General features: G+C 41.8%; 1 protein-coding gene across 1 annotated transcript; it reads right to left on the minus strand.

The window, feature by feature from the left end:
* Positions 1-23,762, minus strand: l2hgdh (L-2-hydroxyglutarate dehydrogenase). Its single transcript, XM_033988346.2, has 10 exons — positions 23,589-23,762; positions 16,759-16,874; positions 14,392-14,543; positions 13,315-13,446; positions 11,705-11,867; positions 11,580-11,614; positions 7,222-7,389; positions 6,116-6,273; positions 3,578-3,709; positions 1-2,563 (listed from the first exon to the last, which is right to left on the minus strand). Exons 1-10 carry the CDS (start codon positions 23,666-23,668, stop codon positions 2,368-2,370), a joined length of 1,332 nt encoding a protein of 443 aa, XP_033844237.1. The 5' UTR covers positions 23,669-23,762; the 3' UTR covers positions 1-2,367.
* Between the last annotated feature and the right edge of the window lie 102 nt (positions 23,763-23,864).

Below are 23,864 nucleotides of genomic sequence, written 5' to 3' on the forward strand. Positions count from 1 at the left end.
TCAGCTCCTCGTCAGCTTATGTCTGACCACATTCTCAACCAACCCGCAGCCTCGTTAGCCTTTCTGCTAAAACTACAACAAAAGAGTAGTACTATCTGAATTCAAGTTACAAGTCTTGAGATGATGACTTAGTAAACTTTAAAACACAGTAAAAGCACAGACTGTGTAAAGAAGTGGACGAAGTGAGTGTGATGTCACCACAGCGTTCAGCTCCAAATGAAGCTCATTGAGGCTAGAGCAGGTATAGGCAACACCCTTTCCCGAACGCACCGCTGGTTTAGCAGGGAGCTGGAGCTTAGCAACACTGTCTTGCTAACACTAGCTCTGTACTTTCATCTGACTTTGATCTAATGTTGTTTCCTCATCACAAACATACCTCGAGTTGTTTGTGATGAGGAAATGAAAACGTTTAATGCATTACCAGTTGCTAACACTAGCGGGAGTGACTTTGGGGAAAGAAGGTGCCTGATTTGACTGTTATTAATGTTCAGATGTTGAGTTACAGACATAATAGTGAAATAAAAAAACCCGGGATCATGTAGATCGGGTTAATACGAACATTTTAAGTCACTGGAAGCGCATCCATGATCACTTCCTGTTTGGAGCGCGGTGGCTAGCATGTTAGCTATGTCCATTTATATAAACAGACTATGGGTAAAAGGCATCATGTGCCAACTTAAAGGCATGATTTTGAAAGTACACTTCCCATTTCAACATAGTAAAGTTTACTTTTTAATCTCTTTAAGCCTGTTCAAGGTTTTCAGTTTTCTGTTACGGGACCATTCAGACGACTTTAGACATTTTAATAGATAGAATTTATTTTGTTTTGAGCAGTTTGAATTGCTATGGTAACCGCCCTAATTCAATCAATCAAATTTAAGGGCAAGTTTCTTTTAAATGCTAAAAGATTTGAGATACTAATTAATGATCCTGAGAATTATTCCAGGAGCAGACAACAGATCTACAAATCTAATGTTTTCTGCTGTAAACGATTTAAAAGTCCAAGATTCAATTTGATTAACTTAACTCATATGGCATGGATTTAAAAAACAAACAAAACAACAACATAAAAATAAAAAATTTTCTTACAAAACCGTCATGGGATATGGCTCTAAAATATGTGGCGTGAAAACACAGTGGTAAAAGTCCATGATTCACAAACTACAGAAAGATAGGCACAAATGTAAAAGTCTTTAAGTCCATATGACAGGTTACGTGACTTATTTTTCATTGTATTCGAGATTTTAAGTGTATAATTTTCCTTCTTGGTTGGACACGGGCAGATATGACATATGTAGAGGTAACTGCTGTGCTTCAGATGACAATAGTATTTCAAACAGGCAGCTAAAATGAATACTGTTTTTGTCACAATATCTTGGGTTTTAGGGTCCATAGAAATGATCAGGTTCAATATTTGTGAATTTACCTTTTACATACTTCCATAAAAAGTACAACGCAATAATACAATGATGTCATTGCATTCATGAATCTGGCAACCACCAATGTCATAACTGTTACTGAGCAACCGTGATGTAAACAAGGGCCCAAACTTCTGTCTAAATTGCACAATACTAATAAATGGTCCATGCTGACGATAGAGGCAGAGGGTTCTGTTTTCAAACTCAGGGTGACTTCCTGTATTTTTCTTTCTTCTTCTCAACCTTTCTTTGCACTTAACGGATGTAAAACTATGATAAATATTTACTACACTTACTATCCCACCAAACCAAGTCAGAATTAGAAAAACATGAAAACCTGTCACATGGACTTTAAAGGGCCTTTATTACACAAAACTGACTCTTGTAGTTTTAATCCATGTTCTAATGTTGTTCCCTCCTCAAAAACAGACATGGAGTTGTGTTTTGTTTCATTCACACATGTTTGAGTAACACTTTATTATTAGTCTGTCTACATCTCCAAAGTTCAAATGCTCTGTTCCACCTTGTGATGTCATGAAGTGGTAGTTGGCAGCTCCTTTTACCTTTAGTTCAGTAGAGACTGGAAATTCCAGGGCTGAAATGATCCAAATGATTCTAGTGAAGGTGTGTGGAGTTTAAAAACACAGTGGAGCACTTCCTGTATTACCACATGATGACATCACAAGGTGGAACAGAGTGTTTTCAGTTTGAGAGAAGAACTAAATATGCAGGGTTTGTGTGTTAAACATGTTTGAATGAAACAAAACACAACTCCAGGTCTATTTGTGATGAGGAAACAACATTAGAACAGATCAGAACATTGCGTAATATGGGCACTTTAAGGTGAACTGAAGTATAGACTAAAATGATACAAAAATGTCTATAGTTTTTAAGCCTTGACCTAATGAAATCCCGAGGTAGTTTCATTTTGGATGTATCATGTTTTTTTTTACAGTGAGAAGCGTTTTTCCACTTCATCCGCGACCATTTCAGCAATGGACAGTGAGGAGGTTGCCGCAGGCGATGGGGCATTCCTCACATGTAGTACTCTGCTGCCAACGTCTCCGACACCTCCGTCAAAAACAAAGTCATCCACCAAGTTTCCAGCGCGATCCAAGGCCTGAGCGCGCACCCCCGCTGGACCCCTGAGAGAGAGGACGTACTTCTGTTACATGAATATACATTTGGGGTATTGATACTTGACACTTTGCGGTGACATCATGGTTGGGGTGTTCTGCATGTATGTCTATGATGGCATGTTCAGCAGTTACCATGGTGACACAGTGCACACATTAGCAAACACTCAAAAAAAAGGTTTTAAGATCTTCTGAAAACTCGAGAAAAAATACAAAATGTATTTAAAGAGCACATTTTCAATTTCCTGTGATCATGGTCCTGTTTAGAAGTTTGATTTTACATAAAAAGGTGAGGGGACAAACTGAAAAACTGTTGGCTAATGCTAGCTAGCTTGTGACTGTAATGTTATTTGAGAGGGGCTTGTTTAACAGCACAAATCTGTTCAGCTGTTGGAGTTAAACTCTGACCAGATTGTATTAAAACAAAGCTCAAATTAAAGTCTAACTTGTGTAACAAAACTTCAGACAGAGCAGTGCCTGTAGTTAGCATCACACCCTCAGGGAATGTTGATGACATCAGCTGCAAAGTATTCACTAGATGTTTGTATGTTTCAGGGACGCAGATGAGATTTAGCTATGATATGTTAAATGGTGGTACATGATTTCTATTTTCATGTAACAGTGTAACATGTGCATTGTCTGAATTGCTTTTCCTGAAATGTTCCGCATTATAGCATTACACAACAGCAGGTGTTTGTTTGCTAAAACACAAGGCCTTGAAACACACGCATTCTTACTGTAAACGGGGTCACCTCTCTGCACATCTGACCTGTAACTCGGCCTGGGGTGAATCACCAGGAGCCGGATCACTTTCGCCCATGATCACTTTCTATTTGAGACCCGGCGGTTAGCAGGTTAGCTATGTCCATTTTTATATACAGTCTATGGGAATAACATTTCCATGGAGACAAACATACAAACAGTTCCATAGTAAACCTTCAATGCTCCCGGTGGCTCCTTTAATGGTTCCAGTTCTATAATTAAATAGAATAATAATAAATGAGTTTGAATGTGTTTTCTGACCTGAGCACGTCGTTGACAGACAGCTCTGGGATGTATTTCTGTAGGATTTTCACTTGTGCTGCAATGTTGATGCCTCTGTACATCTCCCCCATACCATACGTGATGTTCCTCAAGACCAGCTTCTGAAGTCCTCTGTTAACGCAGACACCAGTACATATGAAACAAGGCGCAAAGCTTCATATCAGACCTGTCATAATAATTACTATATCAACCTATCGTTCAATAAAGGAAAGAACAATGTCCGTGTAAGCCCTCAGTCGTTCAGGTGTGATCCATCTAGAGCAGGCATGCCCAAACTGTGGCCCTGGGGCCAAATGCGGCCCTCAGACCAATTTTTCTTGGCCCTCAAGCTTCGAGGTGAATTGGCCCATATTACCTTAAACAGTACTTTTTATTGTACATTTCTGGAAATCTACTTTAACAAGCCCATATCAAATATTTAATGTGTCCCATTGAGGGAACATGAATAAAGGTCTAGTGATTCAGTCTAACTTGTAATAATAATGAAGATTTGAAATATTCACTGTATTGGCGACAGGTCTAGGGCCCTCAATCGGCCCTCAGCTTTGCCTGTGTTTTTAAATGTGGCCCTTAATGAGAAAAGTTTGGACACCCCTGATCTAGAGGATTGACTTTTAACTTTTTGTCCAGCAACAGATTTGAATTTTTCTTTTACTATGACAGAACAATAGAATATTTTGGGGCTCAATATTTATCATGAGTATAGCGAGTATATCAGTATTACAATATCAAATAAAGCGATAATGAGTTCTGGTTATATGCACAAAAGAAACGGCCAAAGAGCCAATCTGCTGTGAGGCTGTTGAAGCTAACTCCCCTTCCTGCCTACACTGCTGGTTTAGCAGGGGAAGGGTGCCTAGCAACGCTGTCAATCAAACCGGTTGCTAACGCTAGTGGGAGTGACCTCGCGGAAAGAAGGCACTTGATTTGTCTGTTATTAATGTTCATATCTTACAAGCCGCTTGTCGCGGCGGCAATCCCCGAACCCGGTGGTGGACACCGGAAGTAAGGGATGCCGTCAAGCTGAAGAAGGCAAAAACTCGGGGTTGGGAGGAGTTCGGGGAGGCCATGGAGGAGGACTATCGGACGGCCTCAAAGAGATTCTGGCAAACCGTCCGACGCCTCAGGAGGGGGAAGCAGTGCTTCACCAACACTGTTTACAGTGCGGGTGGAGAGCTGCTGACTTCGACTGGGGATGTTGTCGGGCGGTGGAAGGAATACTTTGAGGATCTCCTCAATCCCACTGTCACGTCTTCCGAGGAGGAAGCAGAAACTGGGGACCCAGAGGCGGACTCGTCCATCACCCTGGCTGAAGTCACTGAGGTGGTTGGCAAGCTCCTCGGTGGCAAGGCTCCGGGGGTGGACGAGATCCGTCCTGAGTACCTCAAGTCTCTGGATGTTGTGGGGCTGTCTTGGCTGACACGTCTCTGCAACATCACGTGGCGGTCAGGGACAGTACCTGTGGAATGGCAGACCGGGGCGGTGGTCCCTCTGTATAAGAAGGGGGACCGGAGGGTGTGTTCCAATTACAGGGGAATCACACTCCTCAGCCTTCCCGGTAAGGTCTATTCCAGGGTACTGGAGAGGAGAATCCGACCGATAGTCGAACCTCGGATTCAGGAGGAGCAGTGTGGTTTTCGTCCTGGTCGTGGAACACTGGACCAGCTCTATACTCTCCATCAGGTCCTCGAGGGCTCATGGGAGTATGCCCAACCAGTCCACATGTGTTTTGTGGATCTGGAGAAGGCATTCGACCGTGTCCCTCGTGGTGTCCTTTGGGGGGTGCTCTGGGAGTATGGGGTCCAGGGCTCTTTGCTAAGGGCTGTCCGGTCCCTGCATGACCGGAGCAGGAGCTGTGTTCGCATTGCCGGCAGTAAGTCAGACCTGTTCCCGGTGCATGTTGGACTCCGCCAGGGCTGCCCTTTGTCACCGGTTCTGTTCATTATATTTATGGACAGAATTTCTAGGCGCAGCCAGGGGCCGGAGGGGGCCTGGTTTGGGAACCACAGGATTTCATCTCTGCTGTTTGCAGATGATGTTGTCCTGATGGCTTCTTCGAGCCAGGACCTGCAGCAGGCACTGGGGCAGTTTGCAGCCGAGTGTGAAGCGGCTGGGATGAGAATCAGCTCCTCCAAATCCGAGGCCATGGTTCTCGACCGGAAAAAGGTGGTTTGCTCTCTCCGGGTGGGTGGTGAGTCTCTGCCCCAAGTGGAGGAGTTCAAGTATCTCGGGGTCTTGTTCACGAGTGAGGGAAGGATGGAGCGGGAGATTGACAGGCGGATCGGTGCAGCGTCTGCAGTGATGCGGTCGCTGTATCGGTCCGTTGTGGTAAAGAAGGAGCTGAGCCGGAAGGCGAAGCTCTCGATTTACCGGTCAATCTACGTTCCTACCCTCACCTATGGTCATGAGCTTTGGGTAATGACCGAAAGGACAAGATCGCGGATACAAGCGGCTGAAATGGGCTTCAGGTAACGATCAGATTTCAGGTTTATATTGTAAGTAAACATTGTATTGTACCTGAAAGAGAGTGCATCCACCATGTCTCGTGCGTTGAAGTCAAACAGTTTATATCCCTCTCGTTTAAAAGCCAGAACCGCATTAGGACCCAGCCACACGTTACCATCCATCCGAGGAGTGAAGTGGACTCCCAGGAACGGGAAGCGAGGATCAGGAACCTACAAATGATATAAAGAAATGATTGTGTCACAATGCAGTTCTATAAAAAAAACAAAAAAAAACAACCCTAACATGGCAATCTGCAAAAAATATATGTGCTATATGGATATTAAGGAATTTCTAGAGAACTACCAGTAGAGGTACCCCTTCCCTTATTTGGGAATAAGATGAGCACTCAACATGTTGCATTGAGGGGGAAAAGTTAATTACTTAGTTAATTACTAATTACTTAGTACTTTTACTCAATGGTAGAAAGAAAAAGTGCTAAAAATTATACCTAAGTATAAAGGCAATATGAAAAAATAACTGAAAGTTCTAGTTACTTTTTAATGCAGTTTTAGAAAAAAAAAAAATCTTTTAACTGTTCAAGTTTTGGATACAGTTGTTTTAAACTGCAATCCACATATTGTTTGAGATTTGGCCAATCAGAGCAGGCAATGCAGAGCCATGTGATGGTTTGTTCACCTTATTCCAGAAGTTGCCGTGGGTGCCGCCATAATCATTCGGGTTGTATTATTTTGCATGGGGCTGTTGATCTTAACAGCAAATAAGTTCTATAGGGACCCAGAGCCGTTTAAAGCCTTCAGAGAATCGGTGCAGTGTTGACTTGTTGGTCACATGAGAATTGAACATTTTATACAAATTCATCTATTTTATATCAGATTTTAACTGCAAAACTTTTCCCAAATTCTCCTTTGAAATGAATGGGATTCCCTCTTAACCGGAAATGCCACCACAAAGAAAGCACGGTTTGGAGCATTTAGGGGCAAAAGTGGGCGGGGCCGAATAAGGTCAATAAAGGAGACAGATGTTAGACAGGAGTGCATTGGAACGACGGGGACGTGTACTGGTACTCATTGACTTCTGTGATTTTAAATGTAGCTGCTTACACTTACATAGCTAGAATTACACTCAATTAAAAGTCCAAGTTTAGAACTGTCATTTACTGGGTAGATGTTGCCTTTGACTAGGTAGTGCTTCTCAGGCTTCAGGACCAGGTAGTCTCCTCTGAATGGGACGATTCGAGGTTCTCTGCTGCAGCCGGAGATCTGAGAAAGCCGGTCTGAATACAACCCCCCACAGGTGAGCACGAAGCGGGAACGCACCTCCTCTCCCTGCACACGAGGTCCAATATAAAGGCAAAAGAGTTAATACGAGGAGCAAAGATTGAGTATTTTTATTCATGTTGTCATGATGGTACCAATGTGGAGCTTTCGATTGTAAGGAAATGACTTAATACTGACTTCAATTCAACAAAACAACATTTTTAAACTAGGATGCAATTAATTAGGATAGGATGTAATTCATACATTTTCAGTGCAAAATGAAAGTTGTGTTGAAAGAGTGTTATTTTTACCAGTAACAAGTATTTTAACTAATGTCTCTCTGCTTCCGCACCATTATAGTTACTGTCAGTGTAATGGGTCTTGTTATTTTACTAAGTGGACAGGTCAGACTCTGTTTTGTCTCGTTCATAGGAACAAAGTTTTCCTTTTGTTTCGGGAAGTAAACAAGACTAACAGGAGGGATTAGAGACAGTGATTGGCTAAAAAAAGAGATTAATTTAAGATAGAGGTGGGACTTTATAAGTTTTCTTCTTCCCACTCCTTTTCGACCTTATATAAGGATTCATTTGTGAAATGTGCTTTAAGTGTACCTGTAGCAAACGACGAAGTTTAAATCTGTCAACTGGACAAATCTTGTAGGAGTGAAGACGTTTCGCTGCTCATCCAAGCCGCTTCTTCAGTTCTGGTCAGAATGCTGGTGGCTAACTGAGGGGAGGGGCTAACTACACTGAAACTGTAAACAGCTATTGTCTCGTTTCAGCTGAAACTACTCTATTCAGCCTTAACGACCCTACTATTGTTCTCATTGTTCTGGGTCTGAGGATGGAGTTGTAGATGGGGGAGAGATTATGTCTCAGGCCCCCATTTCTGTTTAAGGAAGGATTCTCTTTCCTAACAAAAATGGCTTCCTTAACTCCTCTCTCAAACCATTTATTTTCTCTGGCTAAGATCTGAACTTCGCTATCTTCAAAGGAGTGGTTAGTGTCTTTAAGATGGAGATGCACGGTGGACTGGGGTCCAGAGGAACTCTCCCGTCGGTGTTGGTACATCCTCTTATGGAGCAGCTGTTTAGTTTCTCCAGTGTAACGCTCACTGCACTCTTCACTACACTGAATGGAGTAGACTACATTACTTTGTTTATGGCTCGAGGTTTTGTCCTTAGAGTGAACCAATTTTTGCTTTAAAGTGTTTGTGGGTTTGAAAAAGACAGGAATCTCATACTGTCTGAAGATTCTCTGAGGTTTTTCAGACACACCCGCAGTGTAAGGGATGGTAACACCTCTCCTTCTAGGTTCAGATTCCTATTGTCCTGTTTTTTAGCTCTTAGATCTATTGAAGGCCCATTTTGGATCTCCACAAGCAGAGAGGGCTTTCTCCACATGTTGCTCCTCCTTCACTTTTCCCTCTGTGTTTGTGGGCACCACTTGAGCTCTGTGTTGTAGTGTCCGGATCACTCCGAGTTTGTGCTGCAGTGGATGGTGTGAGTCAAACAGCAGGTATTGGTCCGTATGTGTGGGCTTCCTGTAAACTTCTACCTGGAGTCGTCTGTCCTCTCCTATTGTTACTGCACAATCTAAAAAGGCCAGTTTGTTCTCCTTGGCTTCTTCCCGTGTGAACTTGATGTTTGGATCGACAGCATTAATATGTGCCGTAAAAGCTCCAGATCCTGAATTTTGATTTTAGTCCAGTTGTCATCCACATATCAAAACCAATGTGTGGGTGAAGTACCTGGAAATGAGGCCAAAGCCTCCTGTTCAAATTGTTCCATGTATAAATTAGCCATGATAGGAGAGACAGGTGAGCCCGTGGCACAGCCGTGGATTTGCCTGTAGAAGTTTCCTCTAAACTGAAAATATGTGATATTAAGGCAAATTTCCAGCATTTTGCAGATTTGGCCGGTGTGAGTTTAGTTCCCTTTTCTAGCTTAGTATCCTGCAGTAGTCTCCTCTTTGCTGCCTCCACCGCTACTGACGTGGGGATATGAGTGAAAAGAGACGTCACATCAAATGAAACCATGGTCTCATCCGGATCAAATTGAAGATGCTTGATTTTGCTTACAAATTCCGCTGTGTTCTCAATATGGTGCTCAGTGTTGCCCACCAGAGGAGCCAGGATGGTCTTCAGATGTTTGGCCACATTGTAACATTGTATTGCCTGAGACATAATCTCTCCCCCATCTACAACTCCATCCTCAGACCCAGAACGATGTGAACAATAGCAAGGTCGTTAAGGGCTGAATAGGGTAGACTCAGCTGAAACTGGAGACAATAGCTGTTTATGTCACGATCCGCACTTTCCCGGTCCTTGTCTTGCCTCCTACCCTGTTCTCGCCCTCCCCCACCTGCCGGAGCCAGAGCCGGGCTGAGCCCCTGGCTCATTCCGCGCGCACCTGCAGCTCATCAGCGCAATCAACACCACCTGCCGTGGATAAGAGGAGCCAGGACCATACACACGGGGCCAGATCGTCCGCGTGTCAACGTGAATATCTAGCTTGCGCTTACTTTTTGGTATTTTTTGCTCTTGTTACCTTGCTCATTGGAATTTTTATGCTGCTCTTCAGATCCTGCTCTCTGTGGACCGTCCCAGCTCCCGCGCTCCCGGCTCTGCTCCTGCTTCCCAGTCCTGGTACAGTCTTGTCTCGTCTCGTCTCTACACTCCACGCTTCTGGACCTCGCCCTGCACCTGCTCCTCTCCTTGGCTCTGGTCGACCTTTCTCCCTACCTGCGCCCCATGTTCCCGGATCTCGGCTCGCATCCTGCTCCCCGCTCCGGCGCCGTCCGCACCGTCTCCTCTGCACTCCCCGTCCTGCTCCTGGATCCCGGCCTGCACCTTGCCCCCTGTACCCCGCCAGCTCTACCCACATTATTGACTGTTTTTTCACATCTGTAAATAAACACTGTAAAATTTCCCCGAGTCTTGCGTCTCTTGGTCCGATTAGCCAGCTTTACTACAGTTTACAGTTTCAGTGTGGTTAGCCCCTCCCTTCAGACAGATATAAGGAAGTGGCCACCAGCAATCTGACCAGAACTGAAGAAGCCGCTTGGATGAGCAGCCAAACGTCTTCACTCCTACAACGATTTGTCCAGTTGACAGATTTGAACTTTGTCATTTGCTATGGATCAGACCTGGATGACTGAGGGTCTACACAGACATCTTAAGTGTACCTGATACATGTGCTTGAAATAAATAAAATAAAAAACCTATAAAGGTGACCAATCAGATGCAGCGTTAGGTAAGCGTGAACATTTTCCTGGCCTTTCATTGGTTTAACGATGGAACGCGGCCAGGTACTCACTGTTTTCAACACAGGTGAGCAAATATGCTGACTCTTGTGGGTTTTATGGATACACATCGTTTCTTTGGCGAATCTTTGTGATGGGAGCGTAGACTATATAAAGAAGTGGACTAGGGAAGTGACGTCATCCATAGCTCGGCTTCAAATTTGCTGGAGCCAAGTTCCATATTTGGAATTCCAACCACGAGTATCATAGCCAACCAAAGAGTGAATCCAGAGCGAGGCTGTTGACAGTAATGCCACTTCCCGCCTGCACCGCTGGTTTAGCAGGGAACGGGCGCTTAGCAACGCTGTCAATCAAACCTGTTGCTAAAGCTAATGGAAGCAACCTCGGGAAAAGAAGCACCTGATTTGTCTGTTATTAATGTTTATATTTTGATTTACAGACACAATAGTGAAATAAAACCCCAAGATCATGTGGAACGGGTTAATGTGAACATTTAAGACCAAAATGACGAGTCTGACAGCAGCAGTTACAGAGAGAGGGGACACAGTTTTCATGTAAAGCGAATTGGAGTCGAAGCCTGAAGTGCACCCATGATTATTTCCTATTTAGAACGCACCAGCTAGCGCGTTAGCTATGTCCATTTATATAAACAGTCTATGGATGGGAGCACAAACAGACGACTAGAGCGGGAATATTAAGAACATAGAATATCTGGTTAATAGTTTCTAAAAGAAAAGACTATATCTCGAAAACTATGCACTCTTGTTGTAAGTGAGCACGCCTCTCCACAAATCTCACCTGTAACTTGGCCTGGTGATGTCACGTGTTTGTCCATGGATATAGATAACTTTAATGCCATACCGTTAAACATTTCGGACAAAGGAATAACACCTCCATGGAGACAATCACGCATACCCTCAGCCAGAAAAGTTACATAGTGTACCTTTAAATAAAAACTATAACCTATAATAAATATTTTGTGGACGTCTTACTTACCTTTGTGTCTCTAATTACTATTGGATACTTCATTCCTACAAAATGCAAAACAATACATTCAATTTAACCCAAATTAATAATGACTTTTCACTTCCAAAATCCCCACATTTCAGAGGATATCTCACCTTCTGTACTTCCCTCTGGACTCTCCGTTGCCATGGAGATGTCGTTCACCTCAAACTCCGTGACGATTCGGCCACCTGCCTCCTCGAAGTCCTGACCATAACGCAGTGCCACCATCCTCCAGTCCACGATGCCAGTGTACGGGGAGTCTATGGCCATTATACCCTGAAGAAAACACATTTGAGAGACACTGCTGTAGGACAGACTGGTGCTGTTTGGATTGTAGAATGTGATGACGTCATACTCCCCGAAGGGGGCAGTGTTCCTATTGATTACATTGTACTTTACCATGAAAGATCCAAAAGGTAAATGCACACATGTTGAACCTGATCATCTCCATTAGTGGCTGAGACCTCACTGTATAAATACTTTGCACCTGATGTTATCAACATTCCCTGGGTGAGTGACGCTAACTAGAGACACTGCTCCGTCTGTAACTCTGTTACTCCAAGTTAAACTTTAATAAATAGACTGTATACATAAATGGACACAGCTAACATGCTAGCTGCCACATTTCAAATTGGACCTCTCTGGCTTCAATTCACTTTACACTGAAAAACTGTGTCCCCTCTCTGTGTAACTGCTGCTGTCAGACTTGTCATTTTGGTCTTAAATGTTCATATTAACCCGCTCAACATTATCCTGGAGTTTTTATTCTGTAAATCAAAATAAGAACATTAATAACAGACAAATCAGGTGCCTTCTTTCCCTGAGGTCACTTCCACTAATGTTAGCAAGGTTTGATTGACAGCGCTGCTAAGAGCCTGCTCCCTTCTAAACCAATTTTAACACAATCTGACCATAAAGAACTGACTTAGTTGGAAGTACAACAGGTGAGCTGATTTGTGCTCACCTGTTGAGCCTCCCTCTCACATAGCCACAAGCTAGCTAGCATTAGCAAACAGTTTTTTCAGTTAGTCCCTCTCACTTCTTTTGTTAAAAAATCAAACACATAAACAGGACCACGAAGACTCCTGAAAATGTGCTATTCAAATACATTTTTAAAAACAGTTTTGGCTATGCTTGCTGATGTGTGCATAATGTGTCACCATGGTAATTGTGCCAAATATCAATGTGCCAAATATCAATGTTGTAATCTGAATCTGGGATTCCATTGGACGCAGAAGTAAGGTACATGTCGTAATGAGTGGAGGATCAAAGGTGCAGATACAGGACTCAAAAATTGAAGAAAGTTTAAGTCAAAGAAAATACAAAGGTTGGGCGTTGGGAGCTGGGTCAGAGGCTGAGGTGATCGGCGGGTCCAAAAAACAGGGTCACGGGAGGATAGACTGATGATCTGGCAGCATGTGGAGACATGAGCAGAGTCTTTGCAGTCCAGCTTGATTGCTGATGGGCTCCAAGTGAGTAGCGGGTGGTAACCATAGGTGAGGGTGGTGCCAGACTCTCCACCCAGCTCCAGGCATAGCGACACAGATTGGAGGAGGGAGACAGCACAGAAACACAGGGAAAAACTGGAATCCTGACAGTATGACATCATTATTTTCAAACTATGACAACTGTTGCCTACAACAATCCAATTCAAATAAAAAAGTAGTCACAAACCCTACAGACAGACAGTACAACACCGGTATCATTTGCATGAGTGTGTTACCCTGCAGAATGGCTCCCGCTCCCTGATGCCCTTCGCGTCCACCATACTCATGTCTCGGACATTGTTCTTTAGGCCTCTTTCATATAAAGCTTTTAACCTGGGAATTTCCTCCTGCTCCACCGCCACAATCAGCTGCAAGAAAATACACAGTTCAGTTTCAGTGTAATGCAAGAAATCACTGCTGGATCATAGACTGTATATGTAAATGGACATAAAGGAAGTGATAATGGGCGCGCTTCCAGCGCCCATTATTACACCTCTGGCTCCAATTCACTTTACATTGAAAACTGTGGTCCCTCTCTCTGTAACGGCTGCTGCCAGAGTCGTCATTTTGGTCTTAAAATGTCCATATTAACCCACTCTACATGATACAGGGGTTATTTATTTCACTATTATGTCCAGAACTAAAGATCTGCACATTAACAACAGACAAATCAGGTGCCTTCTTTCCCCATTGCTCCCGCTAGCGTTAGCAACCGGTTAGATTGAAGCGCCTGTTCCCTGCTAAACCAGTGATGCGGTTGGGAATGGGCGTTACCTTCAATAGCCTCGCTCCGTATTGGCTCTTTGGTTGATATGGTACTTGTGGTCGGAATTCCAAAAGTGGAACTCTGCTCCAAATTGGCCCCTATAACTGCAAGCTTCATTTAGTGTCACACTCACTTAGTCCAATTCTTTACAGTCTATGAATATACCACATTTATTCTACCAGCCTGTCGTCTGCAGTAGAGATGGGACGATAAACAATAATATGGTTTATCGTGAGAGAGAGTAAAGTGTAGAAATCATCGTAAATGGGACATAATCCTCATTACATCTCCAGAATGTGCAGAACAAACCTACTTCTCCTTCATGATCTCTTCTGGATCACTGTTGTTTTCACTTATAACAAAGTACAGCACTATAACAGTTTAAATATGGAACTTGTCCATAATGTTAAAATTATAATTAGCCATATTCATAACATTTTTAAACTGTCAGCAACTTTAATAATTATCCTGATATAATCATTAATAGCAGTCACTTGGGCACATGTCCCTATGGTTCACAGGAGAGTTCAGTGTCATGGTTCCAGACCTTGCCGCATTTCTTGTACGGGAGCCCTTTCTTGTCGCAGTATTCATATGCCAAAGTTGCTCCTCGAACACAGAGACGAGCCTTCAGAGAGCCAGGGGTGTAGTAAATACCACTGTGGATCACTCCACTGTTATGGCCACTCTGATGGAGAGCTACAGGGACGGAGGGGAGAACAACAGAGCGATGGATGAGGGAAAAGTAGAGGGAGGGGAGAATGACAGAGCAAAGGATGAGAAGGAGAAGGAAAGTAGAGGGAGGGGGGAGAACGAGACGAGAGAGTGAAGGATGAGAAGGAGAGAGATGGAGAGAGATGGTGGGGAGAGAGAAAGTTAGAGGGAGGGGGAAGAAAGAGGGAGAGAAGAAAGATAGAGCGAGAGGAAAGAGAGGGAGAAGAGAGAGGGAAAGAGGGAGAGGGGGAGAAGAGAAAGGGAGAGAGAGGCAGACACAGAAAGCGGGTGAGAGAAAACGAGAGTGAGGAGGGTGAGAAAGAGAGGGGTGTTGACAGAAGTAGAAACACAATGAGAGAGGAAGAGGGAGACAGAGACTGACAGAAAAGGGGAGAGCACAAGAGACAGCACAGGAGAGCAAAAGAGACAAGATAGCAAAGAAGAGACAAACAAAGAGAGCATGAGAGAAAGCAAGAGAGGAGGATGAGAGAGGGGGGGCAGGGATAGACATAAATAAATAAATGAATAACAGTGGAACAGATCGGTGATTAGCTCTGATTTCAACTGATAAAAACATTTAAATTGGGTAAAATAATCAAAATCTGCCCAAAAATATCCGCGGATCATATGGGGGGGATCATATCGGACATCGGACAATCTCTAATAATAATTTGTTGACTTGAAAGTGTTAACTGTCATGACTTTTGTATTTGATCTGCGTAAATTATGTGAACTCACTGGATCCACCCTCTCATTTTTATACACACAGAACACATCAAATATATGAAGCAAGATACATGGAAATACATAGTAAAGAAAAAAATGTAAATAACTCTACTAAATATTTCTCGACAAAGCTTCTGTGGGGAAGCTGGCCCTGAGGAAGACATTACATTTAGTAGGCTTATTTCACTTTTTTTCTTTACTATATTTTTCCATATATCTTGCTTCATATATTTGATGTCTTTGGTGCATATCTAAAAAAAATAAAGAAAAAACACTGAATGAGAGGGTTGGTCCAAACATTTATGTATTGTGATTCTGAGTGAAGCACTTTGAGTTGTCTCTACAAAAAATTGACTTTGAAACTTTAAAATGGACAATAGCAATGTATAGTTTGTTTGAGAATAATCAGGGCACATTTGCTTTTGTAAAATCCCTGTAGCCAATGGAAGAAGCTTGTTTTGGCTCCGCCTCCACATATCTTGGTCCTCACCCAAAGCCATAAACTGTGTACTCTTGGACTGTTGAAAAACACCCTAAAGCTCTTATTAATCTATAGAGGATACATTCACAAACCAGAGTAATCAGATAATCCAACTTTAACAGCCACATCAAATCAGTAACATCTGCAGCTAAATGTTTCTTTGTGGGTCTTTTTGAAACAGTGTGAGGAAGTCCTGCACCAGTGAATGAGGCGCGCGTATAAATGACCTTTTTAAACAAATTTAAGACTAGATTATTTGCGTCAGTATTGGTCCTTTCACTATGACATACAAACTGGGACAGTGTTTAAAGTGTACTCCCGAATACATGTTCAAAGATACTCAACTTTCTATTACTATCAGCAGCTTCACTCTGGACTGGTTTTTTGGTTGCTATGATACTCGCAGTCGGAGTTCCTACTATGGAACCTGGCTCCAAATTGGCCCCTATAACTGCTAGCCTTGATGAGCTTCATTTGACTGGAGCCAAATGCTGTAGTGAAGTCACACTCACTTAGTCCACTTTTTTAGACAGTCTATGGGTGGAACGTATATTGAGCTGTAAATGGAGGGCTTTGCCTATGGACTCAGCTTCTTCTTTCACACAACAGTCCGATACAACGTCACATCACTTCAGATGCTGCACCAGTCCACCTGTCAATCACGCGCTCCATCCAACTGACAAACGAATGCAAGAATCACAGTACAGTTGTCCCTCGCTATATCGCGGTTCAAACTTCGCAGTCTCACTGTTTCGCGGATTTTCCCAGTGCAATTCTATACTCTTTTTTACAATGTATAACGTGCATTGCGTTCTGCGTCCCGATTGGCTAAGGGACTGTAGACCACCGTCAATCAATCTCCTCTGTGCCGTGTCTCCTGTACAGTACAGAATTTTGTTTTAATTGTGATTAATCTTGCAGCCCTAAATCTTGATTACTCCAGAAATCAGACAATGATCAGATTTTTGGTGCTTGTGTTTGTATTTTTCTTACATAGCTCTTTCTCCTTCTCGACCAGGATGAAGCTGAGGTTTGGGTGTCGGAGAATCAGCTCTCGGGATGTGGCCAAACCGACAATGCCTCCGCCCACTATGGCCACATCATAAGAGCTGGAAAACACAAACAGAGGCACATTTCACTCATCACAATATCACTCAACTCTCTAGAACTAAAACTAAAACAACTAATCCTCTTGACAAATGTTTTCCATTTGTTTATTTGCAAAAGGTTTTGGTTTTGTTCATGTTAAAACATTTAATTTTAATAATTTCTGATAGTAGGACTAGGGGCCAAAATAACTCTAAAGGAGATTCACTGTTTTTGAGCCAGGTTATTTGATTGAAACTTTGGTTCTAAAGCCCCACCATATTAACCCAATATTAACTGGTACCAGTTTATAAAATGGAGAATGACACTTATTTCCTTAGAACACAGTTATTACACAAGAGATCCAATAGTGTTATGTAACCGTTATCTATCTTTCAAATAAATATTGAACAACTTTATATAAATGAAAAATATGAAACGTCTCGTTACAGCCTGTTAAAGGCCCAACCAGGATATCAACTGAATCGATATAATGGAACCGATACCAGATCCAGCTAAGTTTTCAGCATCAGTGCCGATATTCGATTATTTTATACCAGTATCGTATTGGGGCGCCCCTAGAGGAAATATCAACCATTGCATCAACACCTTCTCTACAAAAATAATAAAATATGTTGTTGAAACACGCACTGCCGTTTTTAACCACATCAATGCCCGGCCTTACAGAAAAACTTGATCAAGAATGGGATCCAGGAAAGGAACACAACAGGAACATTTTATATTTTCCCAAAGAGATCTCACATTACAAGAAACCCATTTGAGAAATATTTGTTGAAAGATCGTCATAAACGATAGACAATACTGTACAAAACAAGTCTGCATAAATATGGCACTACGAGGTAATGAAGGGACATTTTTCTGTGACTGAAGCCCAGAGTAGTGGATAGAACCAATGAAGAGGCTGTTTAGTTTTGATCACAACTCAGTAGTTTGGGTTATGGCTGGCAGTTAATCCAATTTGAATCGAGATCATGATTCAGTCATGTTTGTTGTCACTCATCTGCTTGGGTCCACATCCAATCCTCTGTCAGTAAAAACATGTGGTGTGGAGCAGAGTTCACACTATAGGCTGTATGTATAAATGGATGAAATAGGAAGTGATCATGGCCACACGTCCGGCTCCAATTCACTGAAAAACCCCTCTCTCTGTAACTGCTGCTGTCAGAATTGTCATTTTGGTCTTTAATGTTCATATTAACCTGCTCTACATGATCCTGTTTTTTTATTTTTTATTTTTTTTATTTCACTATAGTATCTCTAAATCAAGATATGAACATTAATAAAAGACAAATCAGGCACCTTCTTTTCCTGAGGTCACTTCCTGTAGCAACAGGTTTGATTGACAGCGTTGCTAAGTGCCTGCTCCCTGCTAATCCAGTGGTGCGGGTAGGAAGGGGCATTACCTTCAACAGCCTCGCACTGGATTGGCTCTTTGGTTGCTATGATACGATCAGATTTCGTAATATGGAACTCAGCTCCAAATTTGCCCCTATAACTGCTCTAGCCTCAATGAGCTTCATTTGGAGCTAATTGCTGTGGCTGACGTCACACTCACTTAGTCCACTTCTTTATACAGGGTATTTTTGTGTTAAATGGCAAAGATTAAAAGTCTGTTTGTTTTAGTCAGACAAGATAAGACAGAATCAAAAATGTAATAACAAAAGGAAACACTGATTTTTTTTGTCATATCATCCAGCCAAGTATGATACTGGAAAAGGTGGAAGTAATAAGTGCAATATCTCTGGCAAAACTTTGCTCTCTCATTAAAGCTTATAAATTATATGAGTTACTAGGTTAGAGGTCCATAGTCCACTGTGGAGGACTGGGCACACACAGGGACAGGGGCCGGCAACCTGCGGCTCTTTCATCCTTTTACTGCGGCTTGGAAAAATAAATTATAAGTATTTAACTGAAGGGTATTTTATTCATGTTAGTTGTTTTTGCGTCACATTTGCAAAAGCCGGTATACCTGCCAAAACATTGTGCATTTATCGAGACTTTCCATCCCTGACACTGACATAAACTTGAAAAAACCTGCATTTGGAGTCCTGTGAATCAGATTCACATGCATCTGTGAGCAGCTATTCTCCACCATGAACTATGTTAAAAACAAACAGTGCTCATGCCTCACAGACGACAGCTCATGGTCCTTCATAAAAATGAAAGTGACTTCAGCCCCCAATTTGTAGACGCTGTGCAGAGGTTCAGGAGCATTAACCAGGTCAAAAAATATTTATGCAGAGATTTTGCAAATACTATAGTTGTTTATACAAAGAGTAAAGGAAAAAGACAATATATACAGTGTTATCTTCATTTTAGATAAGTAGAAAGAAAGTATTTGCGGCTCCCAGTATTTTCTTTTCCATGGAACCCATGTCCAAATGGCTCTTTGGTTGTTAAAGGTTGCTGAAAAGGAGTCTCTCATTTGGCCTTGGGGAAGGGCATTTTCGTGCTTCCAGTCAAACAAAGCTAATCAAGGCTAGCAGTTATAGCGGTCAATTTGAAGCAGAATTCCATATTTGGAATGCACTGCTGGTTTAGCAGGGAGCGGGCACTTAGTTAGCAACACTGTCAATCAAACTTGTTGCTAACACTAGTGGAAGCAACCTCAGGGAAAGAAGATGTCTCTCTTGTTAATGTTCATATGCTGATTTACAGACACAATAGTGAAATTAAAAACCCAGGATCATGCAGAGCGGGTTAATACAAACAGTTTTCTGCCCGTAGTGCACGTCCTGGTGGGTAGTTAGCATGGAGCTTTTGTGAGACGTAGTGCAGTGTCCCCCCGCAGATGAGAAACACGTAAGTTTCTTTTATAGTCGTAAAATTAGTTGTGAAAGTGATCTTTTTTTCTGCCATGTTTGTGGCGTAAGAAACTGCATTCAGCGTGCATCTTCACTGCGCTCGCTAGCTGAGCACTGGTTTTGTTATGCGCACAATACTAACTGAGTAGGTCAGAGTTCACCTTAACTCATCTAAACTTCACGTATAAGATATTGTCATTTTAAAATCTATATAAATGCAAGGGTGATAAAAAAAACCCAGAATAAAATTAAATTTTAGATTCAGCTCATTTGTGAGTTGTGCTATTTTTAGACCCGGCCTGCGGGCGACTCATGTGGTCCTTGGGGGCGACCTGGTGCCCGCGGGCACTCTGTTGGTGACCCCTGGTCTATAGTCTCATCCCAGTCCTATTAGGCTATAATCTTCCACCATATTTACCTTTCTATGGAATCATACAGGTGTCATGTTGGTGTCATGTTGCCTCCAGAAAGTTACATACTGTATCTTTAAGTAAGAACGTCTGAAAAACTAAGCACTGTCCAAGTTCTGTGCATACAAAAGCAGAGTGGAAACTGTCTGCATCTTAGTTTGAGATAATGAGAAACAGACAAACTCATTATGGCAGAGGTAAACAGTTCCTCTGTGTCATCGCGTGCCACAGACAATCCAGTGCAGATTTTCTATAAACAAGAATAACATTTTGGAAACTTTATTGGATCAATGTATCGTTTAGAAGGCAGATGGGGTCAAATCATTTCAGAAAAAGACAATCCATTGGTTTCAGAATGACTGTTGTCACAGTGGTGAACAGTTTAAAACTAAATGTCATAAATTGTATTTGTTGATGAATGTTTATATTTAGATTATAAGGATTTATGAGACAACAGCAGGAAGGAGAAGTGAATGAGCTTTTTTGTATTTATTATAGACTTAATATACAGGGGGACATAGCTAACGCACTAGCCGCCACCCATGATCACATCCAAATAGGATGTGATCATGGGTGCACTTCCGGCTTCATCGACTCTGGCTCTAATTCACTTTACATTGAAAAACTGTGTCCCCTCTCTCTGTAACTGCTGCTGTCAGACTCGTCATTTGGTATAATCTTCTTATTAAACCGCTCTACATGATCTTGGGGTTTTTATTTCACTATTGTGTAAATCAAGATATGAACATTAATAACAGACAAACCTTCTTTCCCTGAGGTGGTTCCCACTAGCGTTAGCAACAGGTTTGATTGACTCCCACTCCCTGCTAAACCAGTGATGCGGGCGGGAAGGGGTGTTACCTTCAACAGGCTATTAGAGCTATAAGATCGAGTATAACGTCATTTATAAAGGCTGCAGTTAAAGACCTAATTTCCATATCTTTTGTCTCCTTACACCTCTTATACCACCCAGAGTGAGGTGTGATGAGCTCTTAAGACCTCAAAAGCCACAAAACAATCTCAAAACAAAGTGGGAAGGAGGACTATTGTTTCAGTGTTAGGATTAAGCGACAGGTGTGCTTTGTGTATCTCATCTTAGTCCTACAGCAGATACTGACACAAGTTCTACTTCCAAACAGAGATGCACCAATCAAGTTTTTTTTTCTTCCCTTTATCTAGCCCACTACTTAAATGGTAGTACTTTCTTTTATATTTCCATGTGGCCTTATATCTGTGTTATCCCTCAGTGCTGCAGGTAGGTTCCATAGTGGTCCTTCGTATCGATACCTGCTCAAACGAGTATCTAGTTTTGATACAAATTTTACTATTGATTAATATCTGATCATCGATGCTTTTGACAATCCTACTCTATATTGATTTTGTCATCAATTCATACTCACTGTACCCTGTAATATTTTGCACTTTGTTAGTTCTCAGTGGGGTTTTTATTAAAGGCACACTATGTAACTTTTCTAGTGGTGTCCATGACCTGCTTGTCTCTATGTGGATGCTTTTGCTTTTCCTGGAATATTCCAAAGCATGACATTAAGTATAATTAAACATCTCCATGGAAACAAGCAGCTGCGATACCACAAGGCCAAGTTACAGGTCACATCTGTGGAGAGGTAACTCCTTTTTCACTTTTAAAATAATGTTTTAGCGATAAAAACATAAACTGTGGAGTATTTCAGGCAAAGCAATAACATCTCCATGGAGACAAGCAGATGGTTGACCACCAGAAAAGTTTCTTAGTGCACCTTTAAGTGCTTAGTGATGATAGAGCCATCATAGAAAGTCATCAAACCCAAGTAGCACATACATATGTGAATTTCAATGTATTCTTAACCACATTTTTATTGTTAACATTCAAATATTTTTTATCGACTGTGCTTGATACTATTTTATAAAGAAAGAATAAATTTTTCCAACTTTGGAAGGGAAACAGAACATTCCCTTTGAGTCGCAGTCCATATATTCCCTATGAGACATTTAGGTTCATAAGTAGATTAATGTCCTTAGATAGTTCTTAGGAGCACAATGCCAACAATTGCATAAACACCTAAATTGGTACAGACTTGTCAAAACTTGTAGAATGACTCTTCTTATAGCCCAGATCATGAAAAGCTGTTACAAAACCAAGCTGCACGCCACATTCTCCATGGAACCAGGTTTATAGAAAGCCTTAAAGAAAATAATGACAAACACACGTCCAAAACCTAGAACTGGAAATCTTCTGCCAAAAAGTCCTGGGAATTCTGAAGAAAAAAAAATCTGTTAATAAAATGTAAAGAGTAAAGTTCAATTTAGGCCAAGTTTAATTCTAAAAAACAAAACATGGGTAACTGAAACTAATCCAAAGGAATGAATGGAGTCAGTTTCTAGTATAGAAAGTATAGTATTCAACTATTGAAAAGTATCTGATTCACTTCAAATGCTAAGCGATTTTTACAGGTAATAATTGAAAAGTTTTGCTTCAATAATAATGAAATGATTGCTGGGCTCTTGCTGATAACATACTCAACTGGTGCCCATAGTGCAACAAGACTTTACTGGTCAGATTGGCCCAGAAAGTATAATATTATTTGATTTTTTTAAAATTTTTTTTAATACAAAGAAGAAAGTAAATGCTCTCAGTATTGGTTGATATCAGGTATCGGCAGATACTTAAGCTTAAAGCTTGGTGCATCCTTAGTAGGCTGTAGATTTTCATTTCATTTTGTGAAAATTTTGAATAACAAACAGCTCATGTAAAAACTCAACTAGGGACAATGACACAGTAACTTTGTCTAAACATTGACCCTGTGTGCCAACTCTGAAGATAGACAGACAGGTGGGCAGTCTGTGCACAGAAATTAGGTTATTATTGTGTACTTGACAAGCAAATCATTTATCGCACAAGTCCTAATTTGATTGAGCACAATCATGTATAGATGTTTTCATTCTGTCCCCACTACCCAACCCACTACTCCAGAGGCTGGCAGCACATCCTGAACTGCAGCACTCTCATGAAAAAAGCAATAATTTCATGTGCCTTCTGAACAGTGTTTATTATAGACAGTGTGCAAATCCATAATCCAAATCCACGAAACAGTCTCTTAATCGCTGCCTGTCTGATTTTACAAACTGGGTGTGACAACTGTCAACTGCAAAAGTTTAACAAGCTCCAGTTTCTAACTTTCAAAATGCATGCCTCTATGACACAACTCTCACTGGAACAACATTAATATGCTATTTGTTCACTACAGTTTTGTTCCGTGCACATCTCAGCTCCAAGCCCAGTTCATAACACTAGTTATGCACAGCCAAAAAGCGCATGTAGTAGATAATAAAAACACTGCAAAACGCCGCTGTAAATGAATGAATCAGACTTTTCCAGACAACCGTCCTGCTTTTAATTGTCAGAATACGTTCATTCACATCCACTGTCATAACACGTTTAACTAGACGGGCCTTTTTTCTGCAGCCGTGTCCTCAAACAGCCTTTACACTCTCATGTTTTTACCTGTGCAGCCTCCGTACGTCCTTCAGGAGCTTCTTGGAGCAAATCGCCCTAAAACCAGCGCCGTTTAAACCTCGCAGCATTTTAAAAAAAAATTAAATCTTAAACTCCTCAGAAACGTGTCTTCATCGTCCGCTCTCTCGTTTCTTTACCTACAGCTCGGTGCGTTGTTTTTTTGTTTCGTTTATTGTCGCCCCGGTGTTAGTTAACTATCGTGTATTTCCGGAAATACGAGCCTAAAGTCGCCTCGACCAATAGAAACGCACGCATCTGGTGACG

The sequence above is a fragment of the Periophthalmus magnuspinnatus genome, chromosome 22, assembly GCF_009829125.3.
Source record: "Periophthalmus magnuspinnatus isolate fPerMag1 chromosome 22, fPerMag1.2.pri, whole genome shotgun sequence".
NCBI lineage: Eukaryota > Metazoa > Chordata > Actinopteri > Gobiiformes > Gobiidae > Periophthalmus > Periophthalmus magnuspinnatus.

What these genes read in the sequence shown, in the direction of transcription:
- l2hgdh (XM_033988346.2), bottom strand. Translation starts at nt 23,668, where the DNA reads ATGCTGCGAGGTTTAAACGGCGCTGGTTTTAGGGCGATTTGCTCCAAG. An exon ending in GACGTACGGAGGCTGCACAG is followed by an intron (nt 16,875 to 23,588) that starts GTAAAAACATGA and finishes TGTGTTTTCCAG; the next exon opens with CTCTTATGATGTGGCCATAG. An exon ending in AGCGGGAGCCATTCTGCAGG is followed by an intron (nt 11,868 to 13,314) that starts GTAACACACTCA and finishes TGTTTTCTTCAG; the next exon opens with GGTATAATGGCCATAGACTC.